This window comes from Cetorhinus maximus, chromosome 13 (assembly GCF_964194155.1).
Source record: "Cetorhinus maximus chromosome 13, sCetMax3.hap1.1, whole genome shotgun sequence".
In the NCBI taxonomy this organism is placed as follows: Eukaryota; Metazoa; Chordata; class Chondrichthyes; order Lamniformes; family Cetorhinidae; genus Cetorhinus; species Cetorhinus maximus.
Window position 1 is genome coordinate 78541800 of NC_135891.1, and position 22460 is coordinate 78564259.

The following is a 22460-nucleotide window of genomic DNA, read 5'->3' on the forward strand; positions in this document are numbered from 1 at the left end:
GGAACTTCATTTATGAAGATAGACTTGAGAAGTTAGGACTGTTTTCCTTAGAGAAACGAAGGCTGAGAGGAGATTTGATAGATGTATTCAAAATCATGAGGTGTCGAGACTGCGTAGATAGGGAGAATCTGTTCCCACTTGTTAAAGGATCAAGAACAGATTTAAAATAATTGGCAAAAGAAGCAAAAATGATATGAGAAAAAACTTTTTCACGCAGCGAGTGCTTAGGGTCTAGGCACTGCTTGAGAGTGAGTTGGAGGCAGGTTCAACTGAAGCATCCAAAAGGGAATGAGACTGTTATACGAAAAAGAAGAAGGTGCAGGGTTACGGGGAGAATGGCTCTAAGTGAATTGTTCATTCGGAGAGCTGGTGCAGACATAATGGGCTGAATGGCCTCCTTCTGCGCTGTAACAATTCTGTGATTCTGCCTCATCTGACACTGGAGTGTCATTCCAGATTATGTATTCAGATCCATGGAGTGAGATAAACCTTCCACCTTCTGACATGGAGGCAGGAGTGCTACAGGAGCCACAGCTGACATTGGATTATTAAATTTCTAGTTATATTAAATTAAATTAGTAGGTATTACAAAGGATAAATTGATGCAGTGTGATCGCATGAAAGTGTAATCCAATAGGTGTAATGTTCATAGCTTACATTAAGTGCTCCCTTATTTAGTTTATTCTGATCAGCAAGCTTTAATCTCAAATCTGTACTGCATCACAAAGACCACTTCCTTCCATCTACATAACACCACTCACTTCCAATCCTGCCTCAGCTCATCTGCTGTTGAAACCCTCATCCTTCATCTGCCTAGCTCTTATGAATTCCCTCCCTGAACCCTTCCTCTTCTCAACTTCTATCTCCCCTTTAAGACCTAAAGCCTAACTCTTTGACCAAGCTTTTCCCAACCTCTCTCAATATCTCCCTTGGCTTGACGTTCATTTTTGTATCATTATGCTTCTCTGAAGGAACTTGAGAGGTTTGCCTATGCTGAAGGGCAGCATAAATGTAAATGTGTTATTGTTGGCGGCACTTCATGCTTTTCCTTCCTTGGGGAAAATAGGGCTGCCAGGGTGCTCATTCGGTCAAGGTCTGGGTCCAGCCTCTTGACAAAGAACCCCAGCCTGCACCTGAGAAAAGCCCCCAGTGGGATATGCAAAAGCTGTGATCTGATCAAACCTTCAGAGACTACACATAGGATATTTCCAAGCAATCTCATATAAGGTTGTCTTTTAACAAAGCATTCTAGCTTCATGGCACTGACACTTCCCTAAGGAAAGACACTTTGCCCCAATAAGGAACACAGTGAATTGAAATTCCCAAACCAACACAGGAACCAAAACAGCACAGCCCCATGATTTTAAATAATCTTTTCCTTGTTAATTCTTGACCACAACCGTCCCCCACCTGCCAAACCCCAGTCTCCTGAAAGTACTGACCGAAATTGTTATCACATTCAAGAACCCATTCTTCCTTGGTGAACATTGGCAGTCAGTGTCAGTGAGAGATCTGACTACAGGTGCCAACAAGACCAAATCTAAACTTTCCCTCAGCTCTCCGCCAAAAGGTGTTTTTCTGGAACCCTGGTCAATCATAAGAATTAGGAGAAGGAGTAGGCCATTCGGCCCTTCAAACCTGCTCTGTCATTCAAGAAGGTTATGGCTGATCTGATTGTGGCCTTAACTCTACTTTCCTGCCTGTTGCCTGTTACCCTTGACTCCCTGATTGATGAAAATCTCTCTAACCCAACCTTGAATATTTTCAATGACCCAGCCTCTGCTCATTGGAGGAGAGAATTCCAAAGTCTAATGATCCTCTCCTCACCTCTGTCATAAATGGGAGATCCCTTTATTTTTAAACTATGCCCCTTAGATTCCCCCACAAGGGGAAATATCCTCCTGGCATCTACCCTGTCAAGTCCCCTCAGAATCTTGTGTGTTTCAAGAAGATCATCTTTCATTCTTCTAAACTCCAATGAGTATAGACCCAGCCTGCTCAACCTTTCCTGATAAGACAATCCCTTCATCCCAGGAATCAGCCAAGTGAACCTTTTCTGAACTGCTTCCAATGCAAGTATATAAGGTGACCAAAACTGTACACAGTACTCCAAGTGTGGTCTCACCAATGTCCACAGCTGCAACAACACTTACAGCATACACTCGGGCCTTTCATCCAAGTCATTAATATAGATTGCAAATAGTTGAGGTCCCAACACTGATCCCTGTGGCACTCCGCTAGTTAGAATTTGCCAATCTGAAAACGACCCATTTATCTCAACTCTCTGCTTCCTGTTAGTTAGCCAGTCCTCTATTCATGCTAATATGCTACCCCCAAGCTCTTATTTTGTGCAGTAACCTTTTACATGGTACTAGTTCCTCTTTATCTACCCCTGCTTATTACTTCCTCAAAGAACTCTAATAAATTACTCAAACACGACTTTCCTTTCACAAAACCATGTTGAGTCTGCCTTATTGTATTATCATTTTCTGAAGCTCCTGCTATTACTTCCTTAATAATAGATTCAAACATTTTCCTTTTTAATAGATGTTAGGCTAACTGGCCTATAGGTTCCCGCTTTCTAGCTGCCCCCTTTCTTGAATAGTGGTGTTACATTTGCAGTTTTCCAATCCGCTGGGACCTTTTCAGAATTCAGGGAATTTTGGAAGATTATAACAAATGCATTAATGTGCTCTGTAGCCACATCCTTTAAGATGCTGGTATCCAGGGGGCCTGTCAGCCTTTCGTCCCAATTGTTTTCCCAGTACCTTTTCCATAGTGATCATGATTGTTTTAAGTTCCTCCCGCCCATTTCTCTCTTGATTTTCAACTATTCTTGGGATTTTTTTGTGTCTTCTACAGTGAAGACTGATATAAGACACTTACTTTTATTCGTTCATTGGATGTGGGCATCGTAGGCCAGCATTTATTGCACATCTCTAATTGCCCTTGAGAAGATGGTGGTGAGCTACCTTCTTGAACTGCGACAGTCCATGTGGCATAACGATACCTGCAGTGCCGTTAGAGAGGGAGTTCCAGGATTTTCACCCAACAACAGCAAAGGAGCGGCCATATATTTCCAAGTCAGGATGGTGACTGGCTTGGAGGGGAACTTCCAGGTGGTGTCATTCCCATGTTTCTGCTGCCCTTGTCCTTCTAGATGGTAGTGGTTATGGGTTTGGAAGGTGTAGTCTAAGGAGCCTTGGTGAGTTCCTGCAGTGCATCTTGTAGATGGTAAACACTGCTGCCACTGTGTGTCGGTAGTGGAGGGAGTGAATATTTGTGGGCGGGGTGCCAATCAAACTGGCTGCTTTGTTTTGGATGGTGTTGAGCTTCTTGAGTGTTGTTGGAGCTGCACTCATCCAGGCAAGTGGAGAGTATTCCATCACATTCCTGACTTGTGCCTTGTAGATAGTGGACAGGCTTAAGGGAGTCAGGAGGTGAGTTACTCACTGTAGGATTCCTAGCCTCTGACCTGCTCTTGTAGCCATAGTATTTATATGGCTAGTCCAGCTCAGTTTCTGCTCAATGGTGTTCATATAAAATACTGCTCAACACTTCTGCCATTTTCTTGTTTCCCATTATTACTTCCCCAGTCTCAACTTCTAAGAGACCAATGCTCGCTTTAGCTACTCCCTTCTTTAGTATATACTTGTAGATATTTGCGCACTTTCTAGCCCGTGGGCTGCGAGATCAGCTGACTTAGTGTACGTTGAACTTGGGACCTTCCTAGTCTTGATCTAGGTAAGCAAAGGGCAGTGCCTTTACCAACAGAATCATTAGCAAATAATGAATGGAAGAGTTTTGCTGGTTCTCAAATTGCCCATTGGATAAGACCATTTACATAGGAAGATTGGAACAGAAATAAGTCATTTAATTCCTTGAGCCTTTTGCACCATTCACTGAAATTATGGCTAAACTGTATGTTAACTCAATTCACCTGTCTTGACTCTACGTACTTGTTGAGAAAAAAATCTTTTGATGCCAGATTTAAAACTGTTAATTGAACTAGAATCTACTGACATTTGTGGAAGAGAGTTCCACACTTCACTTGAAGAAATATTTCCTAACTTCTCTCCTGAATAGTCTGGCGCTGATTTTATCGTTATGTCCCCTTGTCCCAGACTCCCCATCCAGCAGAAAACGTTTCTATCCACCCTGTTAACCTCTTTCAAAATCTTAACTTCAATCATATCATACTCTAACCTTTTATATTCCAGGAAAGATAAGCCTAGTTTATGCAATCTCTCCTCATAACCTAACCCTTGGAGTTCTGTTAACATTTTGGTCAATCCGCACTGCACTGTACTCCCTTCAAAGGCTAATAAACCCTTTTGAAAGTGTGGTGCCCAGAAATGTGCAGAGTACACCAGATGTGGTCTAGCCAGAGCTTTGTATAGCTGTTGCAAACATTCGGCCTTTATATTCTTCCCACTAGTTTTTTTTTCATTTTTTCACTGGATGTGGGCGTCGCTGGCTAGTCAGCATTTGTTGCCCATTGCTAATTTCCCTTGAGAAGGTGGTGATAAGCTGCCTTCTTGAGCCGCTGCAGTCCATGTGGTGTAGGTACACCCACAGTGCTGTTAGGGAGGGAGTTGCAGGATTTTGACCCAGTGACAGTGAAGGAACGGCAGTATAATTCCAAGTCAAGGTGGTGTGGGGAACTTGCAGGTGATGGTGTTCCCATGCATCTGCTGCCCTTGTCCTTCTAGGTGGTAGAGATTGTGGGTTTGGAAGGTGCTGTCGAAGGAGCCTGGGTGAGTTCCTGCAGTGCACATTGTAGATGGTACACACTGTGCCACTGTGCATGGTGGAGGGAGTGAATGTTGAAGGTGGTGGATGGGGTGCCAATCAACTGGTCTGCTTTGTCCTGGAGGGTGTTGAGCTTCTTGAGCATTGTTGGTGCTGCATTCATCCAATTCATTCATCCAGTGGAGAGTATTTCATCACATTCCTGGCTTGTGCCTTGTCAATGGTGGTCAGGTTTTGGGGAATCAGAACGTGAGTTACTCCCTGCAGAATTCCCAGCCTCTGACTGTTCTTGTAGCCACAGTATTTATATGGCTAATCCAATTCAGTTTCTGGTCAATGGTAACCCCCAGAATGCTGACAGTGGGGTATTCAGTGATGGTAATGCCATTGAATGTCAACAAGTGATGGTTTGATTCTCTCTTATTGGAGATGGTCGTTGCCTGGTTATAAAGGCTAACATTACGCCAGCCTTCTTTGGTTATATTTTGTACCTTAGTACTAAATTTTAGTGATCTGTGAAAATGGACGCCTAAATCTCCACTACTTCTAGCATTTCACCAATTAAATAATACTCAGATCTATCTTCCCTGGTCCAAAATGAATGACCTCACACTTATCTGCATTGAAATCCATCTGCCACAATTTTGCCCATTCACTTTATCTATCAACGTCCCTTTGCAATTTTATTCTACTGTCTACACTACTTAAAACACCACTAATCTTGTGTCATTGGCAAGCCTAGATATATGGCTCTCTATTTTATTATTTAAGCCATTAATAAATATTGTGAATAGTTGAGGCCCCAGCACAGATTGTTGTGGGGCACCATCAGTTCAATCTTTGCTCCTGGATCCTGATCCTGCCAGTGAGGTGAAATGCAGGTCGGAAACCCACAATGCCCACAGCGGAACCCAGAAGGTGATCTTGAAGGTGGCGAACAGGAGTCCCATCCAATTAAAGACTTGTGAATCTGGAGGACCAATAGGAGACTGTCCAGCACTAGCAGATTGGCAGCACTACCGCCACAGGTAGCAGCTGCTGAAGTAGGTAGGTGGATGTGAGGGCCTTAATTAAGCCCTTAAAGTGCTTAATTGGTTATCTGTCATACTTGTCCAGGTGTCCAGTATACAGGACCCAATGGCTCTTCCAAAATCATTAGGAGACTGGGCTGCATTGGGAAGCCAGCATGTCACTTGGGAATATGAAACTGTGAGCTCACCTCCTCAGCCAAATGAAAATTCAAAGAAGAAAGAAAGACTTGCATTTATAAAGTGCCTTCCATGACCCGTGGGTGTCTCAAATCTATATATATTACATCTACTGGTTCCCCTTTATCTAACCTGCTTGTTAGCTCCTCAAAGAATTCTAATAAATTTGTCAGGCATGATTTCCCCTTCATGAAGCCATGCTGACTCTGCTTGATTAGATTATGTATTCTAAATGCTCTGCTAATACATCCTTTATAATAGACTCCAATATTTTCCCAATGACAGATGTTAAGCTAACTGTAGTTACCTGTTTTTTATCTCCCTCCCTTTTTGAATAAGGGTGTTACATTGGCAGCTTTCCAATCCTCTGGGACTTTTCCAGAACCTAAGAACTCTTTGAAGATTACTACCAGTGCATCCACTATCTCTGCAGCAATTTCCTTTAATATCCTAGGATGCAACCCATCAGGTCCAGGTGACTTATCGACCTTTAGCCCCACTAGTTTCCCTAGTACTTTTTCTCTAGTGATAGTTATTGTATTTATTTCCTCTTCCCCCACTTTCGCCCCATGATTATTTAGTATTTTTGGTATGCTATTAGTGTCTTCCACCGTAAAGACTGATGCAAAATATTATTCAACTCCTCTTCCATTTCCTGGTTCCCTATTATTATTTCCCTAGCCTCATTCTCTAAGGGGCTTAGATTGACTTTGGCCTCTCTCTTCCTTTTTTCCTTTTTATATATTTAAAGAAGCTCCTACTGTCTGTTTTTATTTTACTTGCTAGTTTACCCTCAAAGCTTATTTTTCCCTCTTTCTTATTTTTTTGGTCACCTTCTGTTGGTTTTCAAAACTTTCCCAATCCTCTGGTTTACCACTAATCTTTGCCACATTGTATGTTTTTTCTTTCACCTTGATACTATCCTTAACTTCCTGGTCAACCATGGTTGGTTTATCCCCCTCCTATAATCCTTCTTCCTCACTGGGATATATTTTTGTTGTGAGTCATGAACTATTTTCTTAAACGTCTGCCATTGTTTATCAACCATCTTTTCTGCTAAACTCCTCTCCCAGTCCACCCAGCCAACTCTGCCCTCATTCCTTTGTAATTACCCTTATTTAAGTTTAGCACAGATGTTTCCGAACTTGTTCCTTGCACAGGCAAACCCAAGTCTCTTTGAACATCAACACTTACAAGCTCCACACCTTTTAAAAAATATTCTGCTTTTTCATTCTTACGACCAAAGTAAATAACTTCACACTTCCCTATATTATAATCCATCTGTCATCTTGTGGCTCACTCACCTAACCTGTCCATATCTCTATGCAGCCTTTCTGTGTCCTCCCCGCAGCTTACCTTCCCACCCAGTTTGGTATCATCAGCCAACTTTGATAAATTTCTCTCTGTCTCTTCATCTAAGTCATTAATATAGATTGTAAATAGCTGAGGCCGTAGCTCAGTGTAAGCTTGGCCTATACAAGTATCTGTAGAGATGTTTACTCAGGTCGTTCATGCCTCTAGAAACTGTTTTTGTAAAGCTTCCTGCTCTACAATGTTCAAGTGTTCTTCATTCTACATGTGTGGACTGTGTTTGGTATCTGGAGTTACTTTCACATTAGCAGCCAGAATCTGGGTTAAGCAAACCATGTGTCTTAAATGGTCATGAATTTTGCATGGGAGTTCCAACACAACTACAATAGGCCCAAGTCTGTTCAGTCTTTGACACCTATTCATCAAACGCTGTCTGAATGAATCTCAGCTTGCAAAACTGGCCATGCTCCCGACTCTCAAACATAAGTGCCCTCCAGTTGTTCGCTCAAGTGTCTCTCAACATCAGCACCAGATTGTCAGGTTCGGCAGGAAACAAAAGTTGTTTTTTGATCATTTAATTGAATTATTTTGAGTGCTATTTTTTCCCTTTATCCTATCGCCTGCTCTGTATTTTCTATTCCTTTGCATGGATTTTTATGGCAAAGTATAAGTTAAACTAAAATAGATTGTCGACCTGCCTGATGGGCCTGAGGGTGAAAGAATTTCCAGCTTAGATATTAAAATTCAAAACAAGAAATATATGTGAGTTGATATTAAGCCCCCACAATGGGTGGGTGGGGGAGTGGGTGGGGTGCTGGTTAAAGACTGAAAATGAGGGAAACATGTCCCCAAACCACCACGTATATGACTGCTGCAAATTTGACAATGGTGTGTTGTGAAGCGTGTGTGTCTTGGTGAGGCAAAGTACTTCAGCATCATAGTTAAAATCAGGCTCTTACATTGTAATGGGGTAGCCAATTTAAAATTAACAGCTGCCAGCCCAATTTCCCAGTGCTTGGGAAATCCAGCAGCAAAGTGGAGACATTGGAGAATGTGGCCTGTTCCCCCTGGCTTTTCCCACCCAAAAGCCATCAATCAGACTGGCGGCCTGGCAGGTAACCAAAGTAAAACATTGAGGTCCTATCATGTCAACTTGCCAACCAATCTGCACCCTTCCTCCTGTAGTATAAATTGTTCCTATCATTTGAAATTTGGCATTCTTGCATTTGTCCTGATGAGTGCAAGATAAAAAGCTTTGCAAAATGCCTCTCCTTTCAGCAGTATTCAAGGATTAATTTTCCAACACCTTGATCTCCAAGTCGTTCTTTGATACCCCGAGCCACTAGTTTCACTTTAGTCTTATATGTTCCAATTGGGTGTTCTATTTCTGTACATATCCACCTGTGTGATAAGGCTGGATGCCCCCTATCTGGCACTTCAGAGTAGACACCAAATTCATTCTAACTATCCAACACTTTTCATTTTGCCTCTTTTATTAATTTATCTTCTAATTTGTTGGCAGCCACCAAAACTTCTCAATCATAAGAAAACACTCCTAGTGGTGTTTCTAGATTGCTCTGTAATCCTTGTTCTATTGCATAATCTAGTCAAACTAGGGCATCTACTTGATGTCTTTCTTGATTACTGCTACAGGTTCTCTCCCTCCCATGATCAGAAGTTCTATCACCAGTACGTGATCGTTTCCTAATGCCAGAATCACTCCCAGACCCACAATGGGTACTCGCAGTGTCCCATCATTTTCCATCTTTTCACCTCATTTTGCCAGTCCATAGGTATTACCTCTTGCCCATCATCTAGGGCATTTAGCCAATTTGCTGGTGGTCTTCCCTGTTCTCCCTACAATGGTCATATCCTTGCAATTACTGGACCCCTCAGGTATTAACATTGCCTGACTTTAGCCTGTTGCCCTTTGGGTATGATAGCCCTGTCATGTGCATTGGTATCATTCAGCCTATTACCATCCGGCCCCTGATCTATCATATTCTGTTCCTCATAACTGTCAAACATATGAATTTATGAGGTACAGGGTGACTCCTCACCTTCTATTAACTGCTCATATTCTGAAAGTTTGTAATCAATCCCAATTAATCGTGATGAATGGATCTTAATAGTTTGACTACCATGTGGGAGAACCACTGGTCCAAATCTTCCAGTCTCTGGATAGTCGGAGGTCCTGACACATGGACCTGCACGGTAATTGTTCAGAAATTTAAACTTCCGATGGGAAATTCTCCTGTTGCCTGGGACCATCCCCGAATGTCTCTAACTCTGAGCTGGAGTTGGAGACTTGGGAGAGATCCATGCGACTCACCTTGATAGTTACCCAGGAAATGTTGGACAGATTAAAACCTGGTCTAACACCTGGGTATCTCCACAACCTACCTCCCAATCAGCCCCCCTGATCACACAATAAACCACCCCCACACCTCACTCACCTAACCCGACTACCCACCTCACCCACTCACCTTCATTCACTAAAAGATTGGACCTTTAATACAGACACAGCAGCTAGTGCTGTGAAAAGGGGGCATGATGCCTCATCCTCCACTCTACTCCACTCCAGTTTCCTGGGGATGCTGCACTGTGCATTTCTTTGACAGTGAAGTGCGCAGTAGTGTTGGGTGGGGAATGTGCGCAGCATTGCCACTGCTCGGAAGATTCAGGCGACTGTCTTACCATCACACCCTATCACCGTACCTGGATTTTTCCACTCTTTATGACTCTCCTTTTATAGTGTACTAAATTACCAGGATGAATTTTCTCTGGGACTTCTGCCCTGATGGATGTCCTTCTCCCCACATGTAAAACATTCAAGTGCACAGAAAAAATGGAAATAATTATGGTCCCTTCTAGGCTAGGGGGACTATCATACAACACCGAGTGTAATTTGGGATTCCTCCCATAGACTAACTGACAAGGACTATAACCCCTAACCATCTTAAGCAAATTCTTTGCATGGACTGCCCACGCGAGGGAAGTTGTTAACATGCAGTTTGATTGATTGGTTATGATCTGATGGAGCATCTTATCGATCACTGATTGGTTTCATTCAGAGTCCATTACTGAAAGGACTTTCAGCTGCAGTATTCATAACTTCAATGTCCATATTTTCGCATGTCTCTAAATGCATCATTGGCAAATTCAACCCTCCTCATTGTCAGCCAGGAATTTAGTCGATGCTCCCAGTCCGGTCCCTATCCATTTTTCCATGATTTTATCCACAACCATTACCGTGTATTATGGTCACCATGTCAATAAAGTGTAAATGAAAATGTTTCTGTCTTTGTCCCATACCTTTAAGTTCACGGCTGCTATCTCATTAAGGTCTTGCGCCAATGGGAGACTTACAATAGGCCGTGATGGTGTCCTCCGATACTTTTTACATATATCACATTTTTCACTAATCTCTTCAATGAACTTTGTGTACTCATCATCAACCACCCCCTGCATCCTTTAGTAGTGTTTTTAATTTTTGACAAGAGGGATAAGCAAATTATTGGTGAAACTTTAAGAAAATTTGAATTTTTTTTCTCTCAAACTCCAGTCACCTGATGCCAGTAACACTTCTTTAATATTCTGATTCGAGATGCTAGGTTTTGTTAAAGAGATGCAATAATGTCATGATTGGGTAAACTGCGCATTCACTAAATTTCCAAAGACAATTGCTTCATCATTTTCCATGTTCAGTTTCATTTGTGTCTTTTTCATAGAAGGCTTGCTCAACAAGGGTATCTTATTGATTACCACACCTGTACTAATAAAGTGGCTTACCCCAGCTATTCCACATGGGATCACCAGTCTTTTCAGTGACCTCCATGTGTTGTCATCCCCGAACCTGAAATAAGTAAAACTTTCATATTCCCTGACATTACTTTGATCTATTCCACACACTGTCAAGGTACAAACACTATCTAACACAGCACAATTAAATTAATCTGTGACTAATACACTCATTACTGGACTAAAGTTCCTTGTGCCTGGTACAATTCCCTCAGACTGATCATTATCATTGTCTTCAACTTCCGAATTCTGTTCATCATGCGATGCTTTGAAAGCCCTGCTGTTCTACTTTTGGGCATATCATCGGATGATGATATTTTAAGTCATGTGGGAAGTACCTGTTGTTAACTGTTCCTTAGGCATTCCTAGGGCTCATTCGTCTATTATTGCTACTCCAACCCTGTTGTCTGTTGTGATATCTAGATCTGCTTAAAGTGTTTTCCTCCTCATTCCTTCTGTCTGTAACTCTTCTGCTGTACTGGGCCTGTGCCCAATATCTGAACAATCGCGAAAGGGCACAATTATTGAGCCCCCCATCCTTAAAGACACTGCGGAATCTCCCATTTGTGCCACCAAGGCTGCTGGAAATGACTGATTCCCCAGGAATTTTTTGAAAAGGAGCAGACATCTGATCCAAAAAGGTTACCCTTTCTGAGAATCTAACACCAGTTAAAGCCAGGAATCTATACATATGCAACACCTTAGCACAAACCGGAAATTTAAATGCGAGCACTGAAAAAGGACTCTCCAAGTTGAATTTCTGCAATCTTTTATACAGTCTGTGAAAGCCCATGACATAATTTCTCTATGGAATGACCATCTGTCTTTCAAAATCTAGACATCGTAGGCATCTAATAGATTATCTTTCTTGTAAACTTCATCCAGAAAGCTTAATAGAATATCCAAATATTTACTCGTATCCAACTGACAAGCATCCAGCTCGCAAAATACTTTCCTTCTGATTTTACTTTTGTTAGGACATGACAATGCACAAGGCCATATCTTGGCTGGGATTTAGTGGCCCCGCCCACGGCGGGAATTGGCAGGACTGGAAAATTTGAAGATCAGCCAACAGTCCATTGACTTTGTATGGGAAAATACCACCCCTTATATTCTCTTCGATGGGGATGTAAGCCGCCTCCATATGTCCACTAGTTCTTAGGTTCAGATTCTGATAACGCCAGTGGGTAATCATACCCTAACCATTTACACTTGCTTTCAGCCATTCTTCATATAAGAAATCAGATTACAATCTTCTGTCTGAAAAATATTCTTAGCATTCAATCTTCACCTTTAGGCAACCATTCTCTGCTACCATAACTTCTGACAGCCAGGAGAAGTAGGAAACCAGACACCAATCTTTTACTTAATACTAAATTTATGAACATAATGCAACATTACAAAAGTCTGGCTGCTCCCTGACTATCAACCAGAGTCAATAAGTGCCTCTTTATACTCTTCTGAGTGTACCAATAAAGTTAACTAATTAACTAATAAACTAATGAACTAATGAACTGCCACTTAAAGGGGAGGTGTCAGCTGTGGCTCAGTTCATAGCACCCTCGCCTTTGAATCAGAGGGTTGTGGGTTCATGTCCCACTCCTGGAAAAACCAAGAACTGTGATTGTACTCGAAAGAGTTGCAATCTGTGACTGTTGATAACTCGAAAGAGTTTAAAGGGGAGGTGTCAGCTGTGGCTCAGTTCATAGCACCCTCGCCTTTGAATCAGAGGGTTGTGGGTTCATGTCCCACTCCCGGAAACCAAGAACTGTGAGTGTACTCGAAAGAGTTGCAATCTGTGACTGTTGATAACTCGAAAGAGTTTAAAGGGGCATGATGAGGTGTCAGCTGTGGCTCAGTCCATAGCACCCTCGTCTTTGAATCAGAAGGTTGTGGGTTCATGTCCCACTCCCGGAAACCAAGAACTGTGATTGGTTGCAATCTGTGGCTGTTGATAAGTCGAAAGAATTTTTTTGTTTTAAAGGGGCATGATAACAAAAACAAAATGTTAAAGGAAATTTAACAAACTAAATTAAAATAACTTTTTGGGGAGATAATGTGCTCCAGCCCCTGTGGTGCCCACCGGTTAGGGAAGGCCTCTAGTGTACTGGCAGATGCTACATGCTCCCTCCCCAGTGATACCTGGACGCGAACATAGCGGTGGGGGAGGGGCAGACAGTCGGGCTGAGTGACCCCCTCAGCCACCCGCTGCCTGGATATTTTAATGGCTACCTTGGCAAGGCCTAGGAGCAGGCTGACAAGGAGGTCAATCGCCCTGCCCGCGCCCAAACCTCCCACCCCTCCGCATCAGACGGCCAAAAGTCAGGAGCAAGGGGCTGAAGTGCAACCAAAACTTGAGGAACAGGCCCTGAAAATAGTGGAGCAGTGGCTGCAACCTCGTACAATCTCTCGAAACATGGAACAGAAAATACAGGCGGCTGGGAATCCATGAACCATCTTAATCTTTTGTTGCATGGGACCCTCCACACCAAATCCTCAATGAAAAGGGGGAGAAGTCTCTCTTTATACTCTGAGTACCAATAAAAGAAAATAAACTAATGAACAAATTAACTGTGACAAAAAGACAAAACTTTAAAGGAAACTTATCAAGTTAAATTAAAATAACGTTCCTGAGGCTGATGATGTACTCCAGCCCCTGCAGCACCCATTGGTCATGCAAGGAGTCAAGGGAACAGCAGGGCGTGCGAGCTCCCCCCACATCATACATCATCCTGACTTGGAAATATATCGCTGTTCCTTCACTGTCGCTGGGTCAAAATCCTGGAACTCCCTCCCTAACAGCACTGTGGGTGTACCTACACCACTGGGACTGCAGCGGTTCAAGAAGTCAGCTCACCACCACCTTCTCAAGGGCAATTAGGGATGGGCAATAAATGCTGGCCCAGCCAGTGATGCTGACATCACAATACAAATATTAAAAATAATTCTACTTAAGCTCAGAGTCTCTTGGTGGGGCTAATTTTTGCAATGAGTTAATGGAGAATATTTTTAATATGGAATTAGCCCATTAATCTCTGTCCACAAGCCAAGCCACATCTGAAAAGTAAAGATTTATCTGACTTAATGCTTCAAAACTTCAACAAGCAGAGCTGAAACACATAGCTATAAATCATTATGTCACTCATCCAAACACTGAAGGCATTGATTTTCTATATGTAACCTCTGCTTGGCAGTGCATTCTAGCTTCTCTCCTTTCAGTTGGTTCCCCCTGTGCCTTGCAACATGCCCCTTTGAAATATCCAGGCAACCCACTGACAGTCCTCTGCCAATTTTTTATTTCAGGCTATCTGGTGTGAAGTTGGGCAAAAGCGACCGACTGGGGCATGTCCACAGATCTTCCTGCCCATTCTAAATAGAAGTGCTTGACCCCTTGCTCAGTATCTCTCCATGCTTATCCTCAATGACTGAGATTAAGAGTCTGTTGTGATGAGCTCCAAACCTTGCCCCCCTGGCGTGCAATATTGGAGCGCCAATGTTTGACATCAATATTTCACCTTTTACTCCCTCAAAGGAGATACTGGGATGGGACTATTAGTGTAAAGAATATCTTGAGAAAATGGAGGCTGTGAAATTCATTTCAATCAGAGATATTTGAGACATTTTGCTGAGAGATGTTCAATTCCTCAGCCAGATAGGAGCACAGGAAGATGGTATGATGTTGTATTACTCCATTGAGCACAATAGGCGAGGCCAGTTTAAGATCGCACTTTGTGCAAAGTGATGAGGGAAGAGAAAGCTATGTACAGAATGGAATAAAGAGGCGAGAGTGGAATGGGAGAGTGGGGCTGAAAGTCGCAGCCTCTTGTCTGATATTCCTGTTCAATAGTCCATAGGGTGGTCTAGTAGAGAGTCTGGATACTTTATGGACAGAGACCCTTCATGATTGGAGTGAGAAAGGTATGGTAAACTGTTTAAGGATTCCACCCACTCCCTCTTCCTTGACCATCTAGAGGTTCTGAGACCTTCTGGTTGCCAGAAGGCCCTGATGGTGGTAAGCAGGATTGTAACTATCCAAGAGCCTCTGGTTTCTACAATATTTCACCCCCACAATCCCCACCATCACTCTGATCTCACGCTAGGCTCTATGAGAAGGTGGGCCTGCACCATGAGCTTGCCCAGGGTATGCAAGTGTTTGGCCCTGGGTTGTGAGGCTGGTCCACTTGACTTCAGAATCAGGCACTCCTCAGGGACTCCGGGGATAAAAATGAGCCCTCTGTATTTTGTCCATATGTCACTCTATAATTAGTTGTTACCAATTGATGGCTTAGTTCACAAACAGCAGCTGTGAACAGTGTAAAATAGCCATAATGACACAAGAGTGCAGGAGATAAAGAAATGTCATGTCGGCAAGGGTTCACTTCAAAGCCGAGTTACAGCGGATGAAGATAGTAAACTGCAGTCACTATTTTGGAAGGTGTTAATGTGATAATGTTGGACATAACAATGCTGCAAAATATTGTGCTGTGAGGGTGAGAGTCCGAGATTCAGGGATATCCCTGACAGACGGAGCCCTCAAACTGAACGACCTGAAAGGGCATGATGTGTGAGTAACATGTGACTTCAATGTTGTTCACAAGAAGCAGCAGCCAAGTTCATTGCTATGTTATTGGGTGTGAACCAGCTGCTGTGTTTCCACTGGGGCTCTCTACTGAGTGATGACGGAAAGAATGAATCGAGGCATGTGTGTGTTTCTCTTAGTTTACAAGTGCAATAACAATGAAGATTTAACATGGGCTGAGGAGAACCAATGTCGGCCTGGAAGTTCCTTGGGAATTCTCCCCATCTCCCGCTGTAAATTTGAACTGTTTCTCCGAGGGGGAGCAGTCCCACTGTTGTATGGTGGCCGAGTTGTACTATTAATGATAGAGTTGATCTGCAGACACTTCTTGGGTGGAAACATTAAGTTTATTTACAATATACTGAGCAGTAACTACACACGTGCTTTCAACTCCAACTCAATCTCTACACTGTCTGCTGAGGTGGCCTGCACTACTCTCCTATTGGTTACTACAGATCATGTGATCTTGCCTAACAAGTATTATTCTTAAAGGTACATTACACACTAAATAAAACCACAATTCCTACACCCACCAACGTCACAGCAGGGGGCATATTAATGTGGATATTCAGGACTGTTAGTCTTTTTTATTTGGTCACCATGTTGAGTTTCAAAGTGTCAACTGCACCTCGGAGTCAGAGGCTGTGACTTCCAGCTGCACTCCACACATCTGAGCATAAAATCCAGTCTGACACTCCCACTGCAGTACTGATGGTGTGCTGCATTGTCAGAGGTGTGTCTTTCAGATGCAATGTTAAACTGAGGCCTTGTTTGCTGTCTCAGGTAGATGGATCCCACAGCCATTATTCAATGAAGAACAGAGGAGCTCTTCTAGGCATCCTGGTCCAATCAATTCCATAAAGCCAGATTATCTGAGCATAATCACATTATTGTTTGTGAGAGCTTGTTATGTGAAAATTGGCTGCTACATTTTGTACATTACAATGGTGACTACACTTCTAAAGTGCTTCAATAGCTGTTTGCTTTGGGATGGTTTAAGGTTGTGAAGGGTGAAAATTCTTTTCTTTCTAATAGTCAGCAAAATACAGAAAGATTCCTAGGTCCAGCCATCCGCAGCTGCTACATCATTGGTCTTCCTTCCAACAAAAGGTCAGAAGTGCAAATGTTCGCTGATGATTGCACAATGTTCAGCACCATTTGCAACTCCTCAGATACTGAAACAGTCCCTGTCCAAATGCAGCAAGACCTGGACAATATCCAGGCTTGGGTTGATAAGAGGCAAGTAACATTCATGACACATGAGTGCCAGGCATTGACCATCTCCAACAAGAGATGGTTCCCTTGGCATTCAATGGCATTACCATCACTGAATCCCCCACTATCAACATCTGGGGGTAACCATTGACCAGAAACTAAACTAGACCAACCATATAAATACTGTAGCTATATGAGCAAGTCAGAGGCTGGTAATTCTGTGGTGAGTAACTCACCTCCTGACTCCTCAAAGCCTGTCCACCATCTACTAGGGACAAGTCAGGAGTGTGATGGAATACTCTCCACTTGCCTGGATGAGTGCAGCTCCAGTAACACTCAAGAAGCTCAACACTATCCAGGACAAAGCAGCCCGCTTGACTGGCACCACACCCAGAAACATTCACTCCCTCCACCACTGATGCACAGTAGCAGCAGTGTGCACGATCTACAAAATGAACTGCAGAAACTCATCAAGGCTCCTTAGACAGCATCTTTCAAACTCACGACCTCTACCTGCTAGAAGGACAAGGCCAGCAGACACGTGGGAATAACACCTTCATGTTTCCTTCCAAGCCACACACCATCCGGACTTGGAAATATATTGCTGTTCCTTCACTGTCATTGGGTCAAAATCCTGGAAAGTCCTCCCTAACAGCACAGGGACTGCAACGGTTCAAGGCATCAGCTCACCACCACCTTCTCAAGGGCAATTAGTGATGGGCAATAAATGCTGACCTAGCCAGTGATGCCCACACCCCATGAAAGAATAAAAAAATTAAACACCACATAAACAGTGCATTTTATTACACAGCCACAAATCACCCAATGTCTCCCTGTAGAGACACAACTGTAACTAAGACCAATAAACTTAGCCAAAAGCAAAATGCTGCTGGAAATCTGAAATAAAAACAGAAAATGCTAGAAATACTCAGGAAGTCAGGCAAATCTGTGGAGAGGGAAACAGAGTTAACCTTTCAGGCCTGTGACCTTTCATTGGAATTCATGATGAAAGGTCATTGACCTGAAACGCTAGGCGGAATTTTACAGCCTCACTGTGGTGTGGGTGGGGCCAGGGAATGCAGTGAACTGTCCAAATGTCTGTTGGCTTCAGCAGGACTGGAAACTCCCACCGCTGCAAAATGCCACCCGTTAGAACCATAGAAAAGTTACAGCACAGAAGGAGGCCATTCAGCCCATCTTGTCCATGCCAGCCCGAGGACACCCAGTTGCCCTTTCTAACCCCACCTTCCTGCACCCGGCCCATAGCCCTGCAGCTTACAGCACTTTAGGTGCAGATCCAGGTACTTTTTAAAAGAGTTTAAAGTGTCTGCCTCCACCACCAACTTGGGCAGCGAATTCCAGACACCCACTACCCTCTGCGTAAAAAAGTTCTTCCTCATGTCTCCCCTACACCTTCTGCCACTTATCTTGAATCTATGTCCCCTGGTTCTAGAATTCTCCACCAAGGGAAACAATTTTATCCTGTCCACTCTTATCTATTCCCCTCATAATTTTGTACACCTCAATCAAGCCACCTCTCAGCCTTCTTTGTTCTAAGGAATATAACCCCAACCTATCCAATCTCTCTGTTTCTCTCTCCATAGATGCTGCCTGACCAGCCGAGTATTTCCAACACTTTCTGTTTTTGAACCAATGAACCTAGATGTACCTCATCAGGCTCTAGTGCTTGGGGACGTCCCAGTATGTACAATGGCCCTGCCGGATCTCAGAAGGCAACAGAGACTAGAGGTCAGTTCTCACTATTTACTTTTATCCATTAGAATATTGGATTCCAAGGCTGCTAGAATCCTGGAAGCAGGTCTATCTCTTCAGGTCCCATTAAAGAGACATGCTTGGCTTGATGGTCAATCATGGACACACTGCTAAATGCTAGACGCCTACATCAAAAGATGGCAACATGCAGCAGGTCATGTCCATTGGCAGCACAATGTCCAGAGGGGTCAGCACGCTAAGCATCAGCACAAACCCCTCATTGAACCTAGCTAGAGGCCTGGCTTGGAACGGTTAACCCTGCACATGGTTTAGGGCAATTGATGCAGTCCCCTGGAGCCTGAAATATGAAAAATTCAATCTCCTGATGCCAATGTTTTTTCACCGCACTAACCTTAAGGAGACAAGTGATGGTAGTCGGGCTTCACTTTTGGTTTGACCAATGAGTAGAGAGGTTGCCCCTTCCACCTGTTGAAGGGGCAACCTCTCCACTCATTGGTCAAACCAAAAGTGAAGCCCGACTACCATCACTTGTCTCCTTAAGGTTAGTGCGGTGAAAAGACATTGGCATCAGGAGATTGAATTTTTCATATTACACTTTAAGGCTCCGCGATCTGGTTCGAATCTGACAGCTGAGCTGCAGACACCAAATTTACAGAACAGGTATGATGGGTAGAATGGCCTCCTTCTCTGCTGTCTGAATTCTAACACTATCAAATGGTGATATTCTAAAATCAAACTCTAGCCCACACGGGAGTGAAAACAAGAATAAACTGTTTTGCTGAAGTGGTGAAAAATGATACTCTAAACGTTGACAGTTTTGACAAGGTCCTCGGTTATAAATACAAGGATCACTCAGTCTCCCCTGCGTTCCCCTCAATGTCTCCCTGAATCTTATCTTCAGAACATCTTTTCATTTGAGACACATAAGCCTCATTTTCCATCTGCCATCATTTAATTGCTGCCATTTTGTCACAAGTAGTATGATATAGGAATCACAAGTATGGAATTATGACAATAAGCTTTGTATTACATTATTATATAAAAAGGATAGATAAAAAAAAAACATTGAAGATCTGTACAGGGAGATGTCCAGCAGCTTCTCTTGCAGTACACTAACTAACTAACTGCAGAAACTATCAAGGTAAGGCTAATTTAGGTTCTGTAATCTCTTGCAAATTACTTCACATATCACTCCTGTGCTATGGAATTCCAATGCAGCTGGGGACATGATGTAGGTATTGGCCTCAGAACCCCAGAGCTAGGGAGACTGAAATCAGTCAGAGTTCACACTCTTACTTGTGACTTCTGTTAAAATATGTGAGTACATGTCGGTTGTGTATATGTGTATGCCTGTGTCTGTTTGTGTATACATATATACATGTATGTGGGTTTATGCGTCTGTGTGTGTTTGTGTGTGTTCATCTGTGTGTATGTGTATCTGTGTATATAATATGTACATGCATGTGTGTGCTGGCATGTGTGCGTGCTTGGGTGTGTCTATGTGCATGTGTACTTATGTGCATAATTGAGTGTGTGTGGGTGTGTATATGTGTATGTGTCAGGGTGTATGTTTGTGAGTGTGTGTGTGTGTGCACCTTTGAGTGTGTGAACATGAGTGAGTGTGTGTGTGAGTGTATGTGTGTTTGAGTTTGAGTGTGTGTGTATGTTTGTGTGTGTATATATTTGTGTTTGAGTGTGTGTGTATGTTTGTGTGTGTATATATTTGTGTTTGAGTGTGTGTGTGTGTTTGTGTGTGTATATATTTATGTTTGAGTGTGAGAGTGAATATGTGGGTGTATGTATGTCTGTGTGTGAGAATGTGTGAAAATATGTTTCTGTGTTTGAGAGTGTGTGTATATGTTTGCGTTTCTGTGTCAGTGTTTGAGTCTGTGTGAGTATTTGTATCTGCAGACATCAGGTGGGGACAGATTGGGTTTGGTTGTGATGCCACCTCCAGTCAAACAGTTTGCTGCTGTTCACTGTCACAACTCACATGTGAAAAATGAGCAGTTGGGTGAAGTAGCACTGAGGGAGACGGGTGCCTGTCACACTGTTACCTGACAAATGCCTGTCACACTGTTGTCACACCGTTACCTCAGAAAAACCTTCAGGAAAGATGGGGAGAACATTTTAAAATCGGTTGTCTGTTGGGGAGAGGGGCTCAGCCAGTGTGGACGACAAGCTGCTGGCAGGTTCTCCGTGCACCCAAGACTTCACATTTTGGTGACCCTAGTCACACACACAGAATTCAGCTCATTCATACCCACAGACACTGATAGAACATGGCTGGCACGGCATCAGTGAGCAACCTCTCTCCAGGTGGGCAGGCTATTGCTCTTAGAGCTGGGAACAGGCGGGGCACAAACTCACTGCCTGCTAGGAACCCTGATTCAGAGGAGGGAGTGGATGGGGAAAGGGGGTCTGTAAATACCCAGTGCGTCTGGTACAGCATCTTCTCAAAATGCCAAACACTTAGCAAAACCACACATTATATTGAAATAAAGCTCATCCACAAATACAGTCAGCAATCATTTCCTCATGAAAAGCTTCACCCTAAATCAGACACAATGCCGAAACAACTCAATTAAACAAATGGTTAATTTAAAAACTCGCGAGGCATGGGTACATGGGTGGGATCCAAATAACTTTCTATTTCCCCCCAGCCCCAGATCACAATATCAGGGCCAGCGGATCACAGCAATCCTTTTCTAATTTTTCATAAAATAGTATGAACCTTAACAAAGTCACAAATATCAACTGAAAATATAGACATCCAGTATAAATTGTGCTGGGATTCGGAGTGATTCAGCCATATTGAGATTCATTGGGAAGCACTATTATGTTCCCAGCCATTTCAAAATTTAAAATAAATATACAATCCATCTAATCGCCCTTCAAAGATATAGGTGTGACCACATTGCAACCTCAGCTGAATAGAAACCACAAAATCTTGCAGCCTCACAGCAGCAACACAAGCTAATGCATGGCCGTGCAGTACTCAGCTCTCCTAATGAAATGCCCACGGACAGCAGTACAGTGATACACCCACATCCCTCCCACAGCATACTGCTGGATCAATAGCTTATTCCACAGGATCAGATTTAATTCACTTACTCCATTGCCAATGCCATTTACTTTGCGGTGCTCCTGGTCACGGAGGGGAGTCTGTCTGGGATGCTGGTTTGAAGGAGGTGCAGTCGGGTCAGTATGCACAGCCAGTGGGTGGGTGCTTGTTTCCCTCAGAAAGCACCCCCTCTGCTTTGACAGTCTGATATAGCGAGCAGCAGCTTCACATCTCATTGCCTTTGTCTTGTGTTTACTCAGCTTTAAGATACTCTTACAGTGGTGTCACTGCACCCCTACTGGACAGTACCCGTATTGCGAGTGTGGGAAACAGAGCTGTCCAGAGGTGATAATAAATGCAGCTAAATACAGCAGCCACACTTGGGAATGAGTACTTTACACAAAATATACCACAAAGGGACTGAAGTTTTTTATTTTTTAGTTTAGGTTAACTAATCACCAATCACATAGCAGAAATATAACTAACAATCGAGAAAAAACTAACATTTGTACAATGCCTTTTACAACCTCAAGCTGTCCCTAAACACTTTACAGTCAATTAAGTAGTTTTGAAGTACTGTTAAGTGCACACTACTGTAATGTTTGGAAACACAACAGGCAGCTTGCACACAGCAAGCTCCCACAAACAGTAATGTGATAATCTGCTTTTAGTGAGGTTAGTTAAAGATTAAATATTAGCCAGGACATCACCCCTGCACTTTTTAAAATAGTGCCGTGGGATCTTTTTCACCTGAGAGGGCAGAATTTAATGCCCATCTGAACGACGGCATCACTAA

At 43.1% G+C, this 22460-nt stretch overlaps 1 protein-coding gene across 2 annotated transcripts in view; it reads right to left on the bottom strand.

Annotated features, from left to right (window-relative positions):
* palm1a (paralemmin 1a) overlaps positions 1–21914 on the bottom strand; it is a 290290-nt gene extending 268376 nt beyond the window's left edge. Inside the window, exons 1-2 of one of the 2 annotated variants that reach the window (XM_078555627.1) lie at positions 21715–21904; positions 18992–19065 (exon numbers count right to left, since the gene is read on the bottom strand). In XM_078555627.1, coding sequence (XP_078411753.1) covers positions 18992–19065; positions 21715–21900 — 260 coding nt within the window. In that variant the 5' untranslated portion in view covers positions 21901–21904. Of the gene's footprint in view, positions 1–18991; positions 19066–21714 lie in introns of both variants that reach the window. The other variant, XM_078555629.1, reaches the window with a different exon arrangement.
* Between the last annotated feature and the right edge of the window lie 546 nt (positions 21915–22460).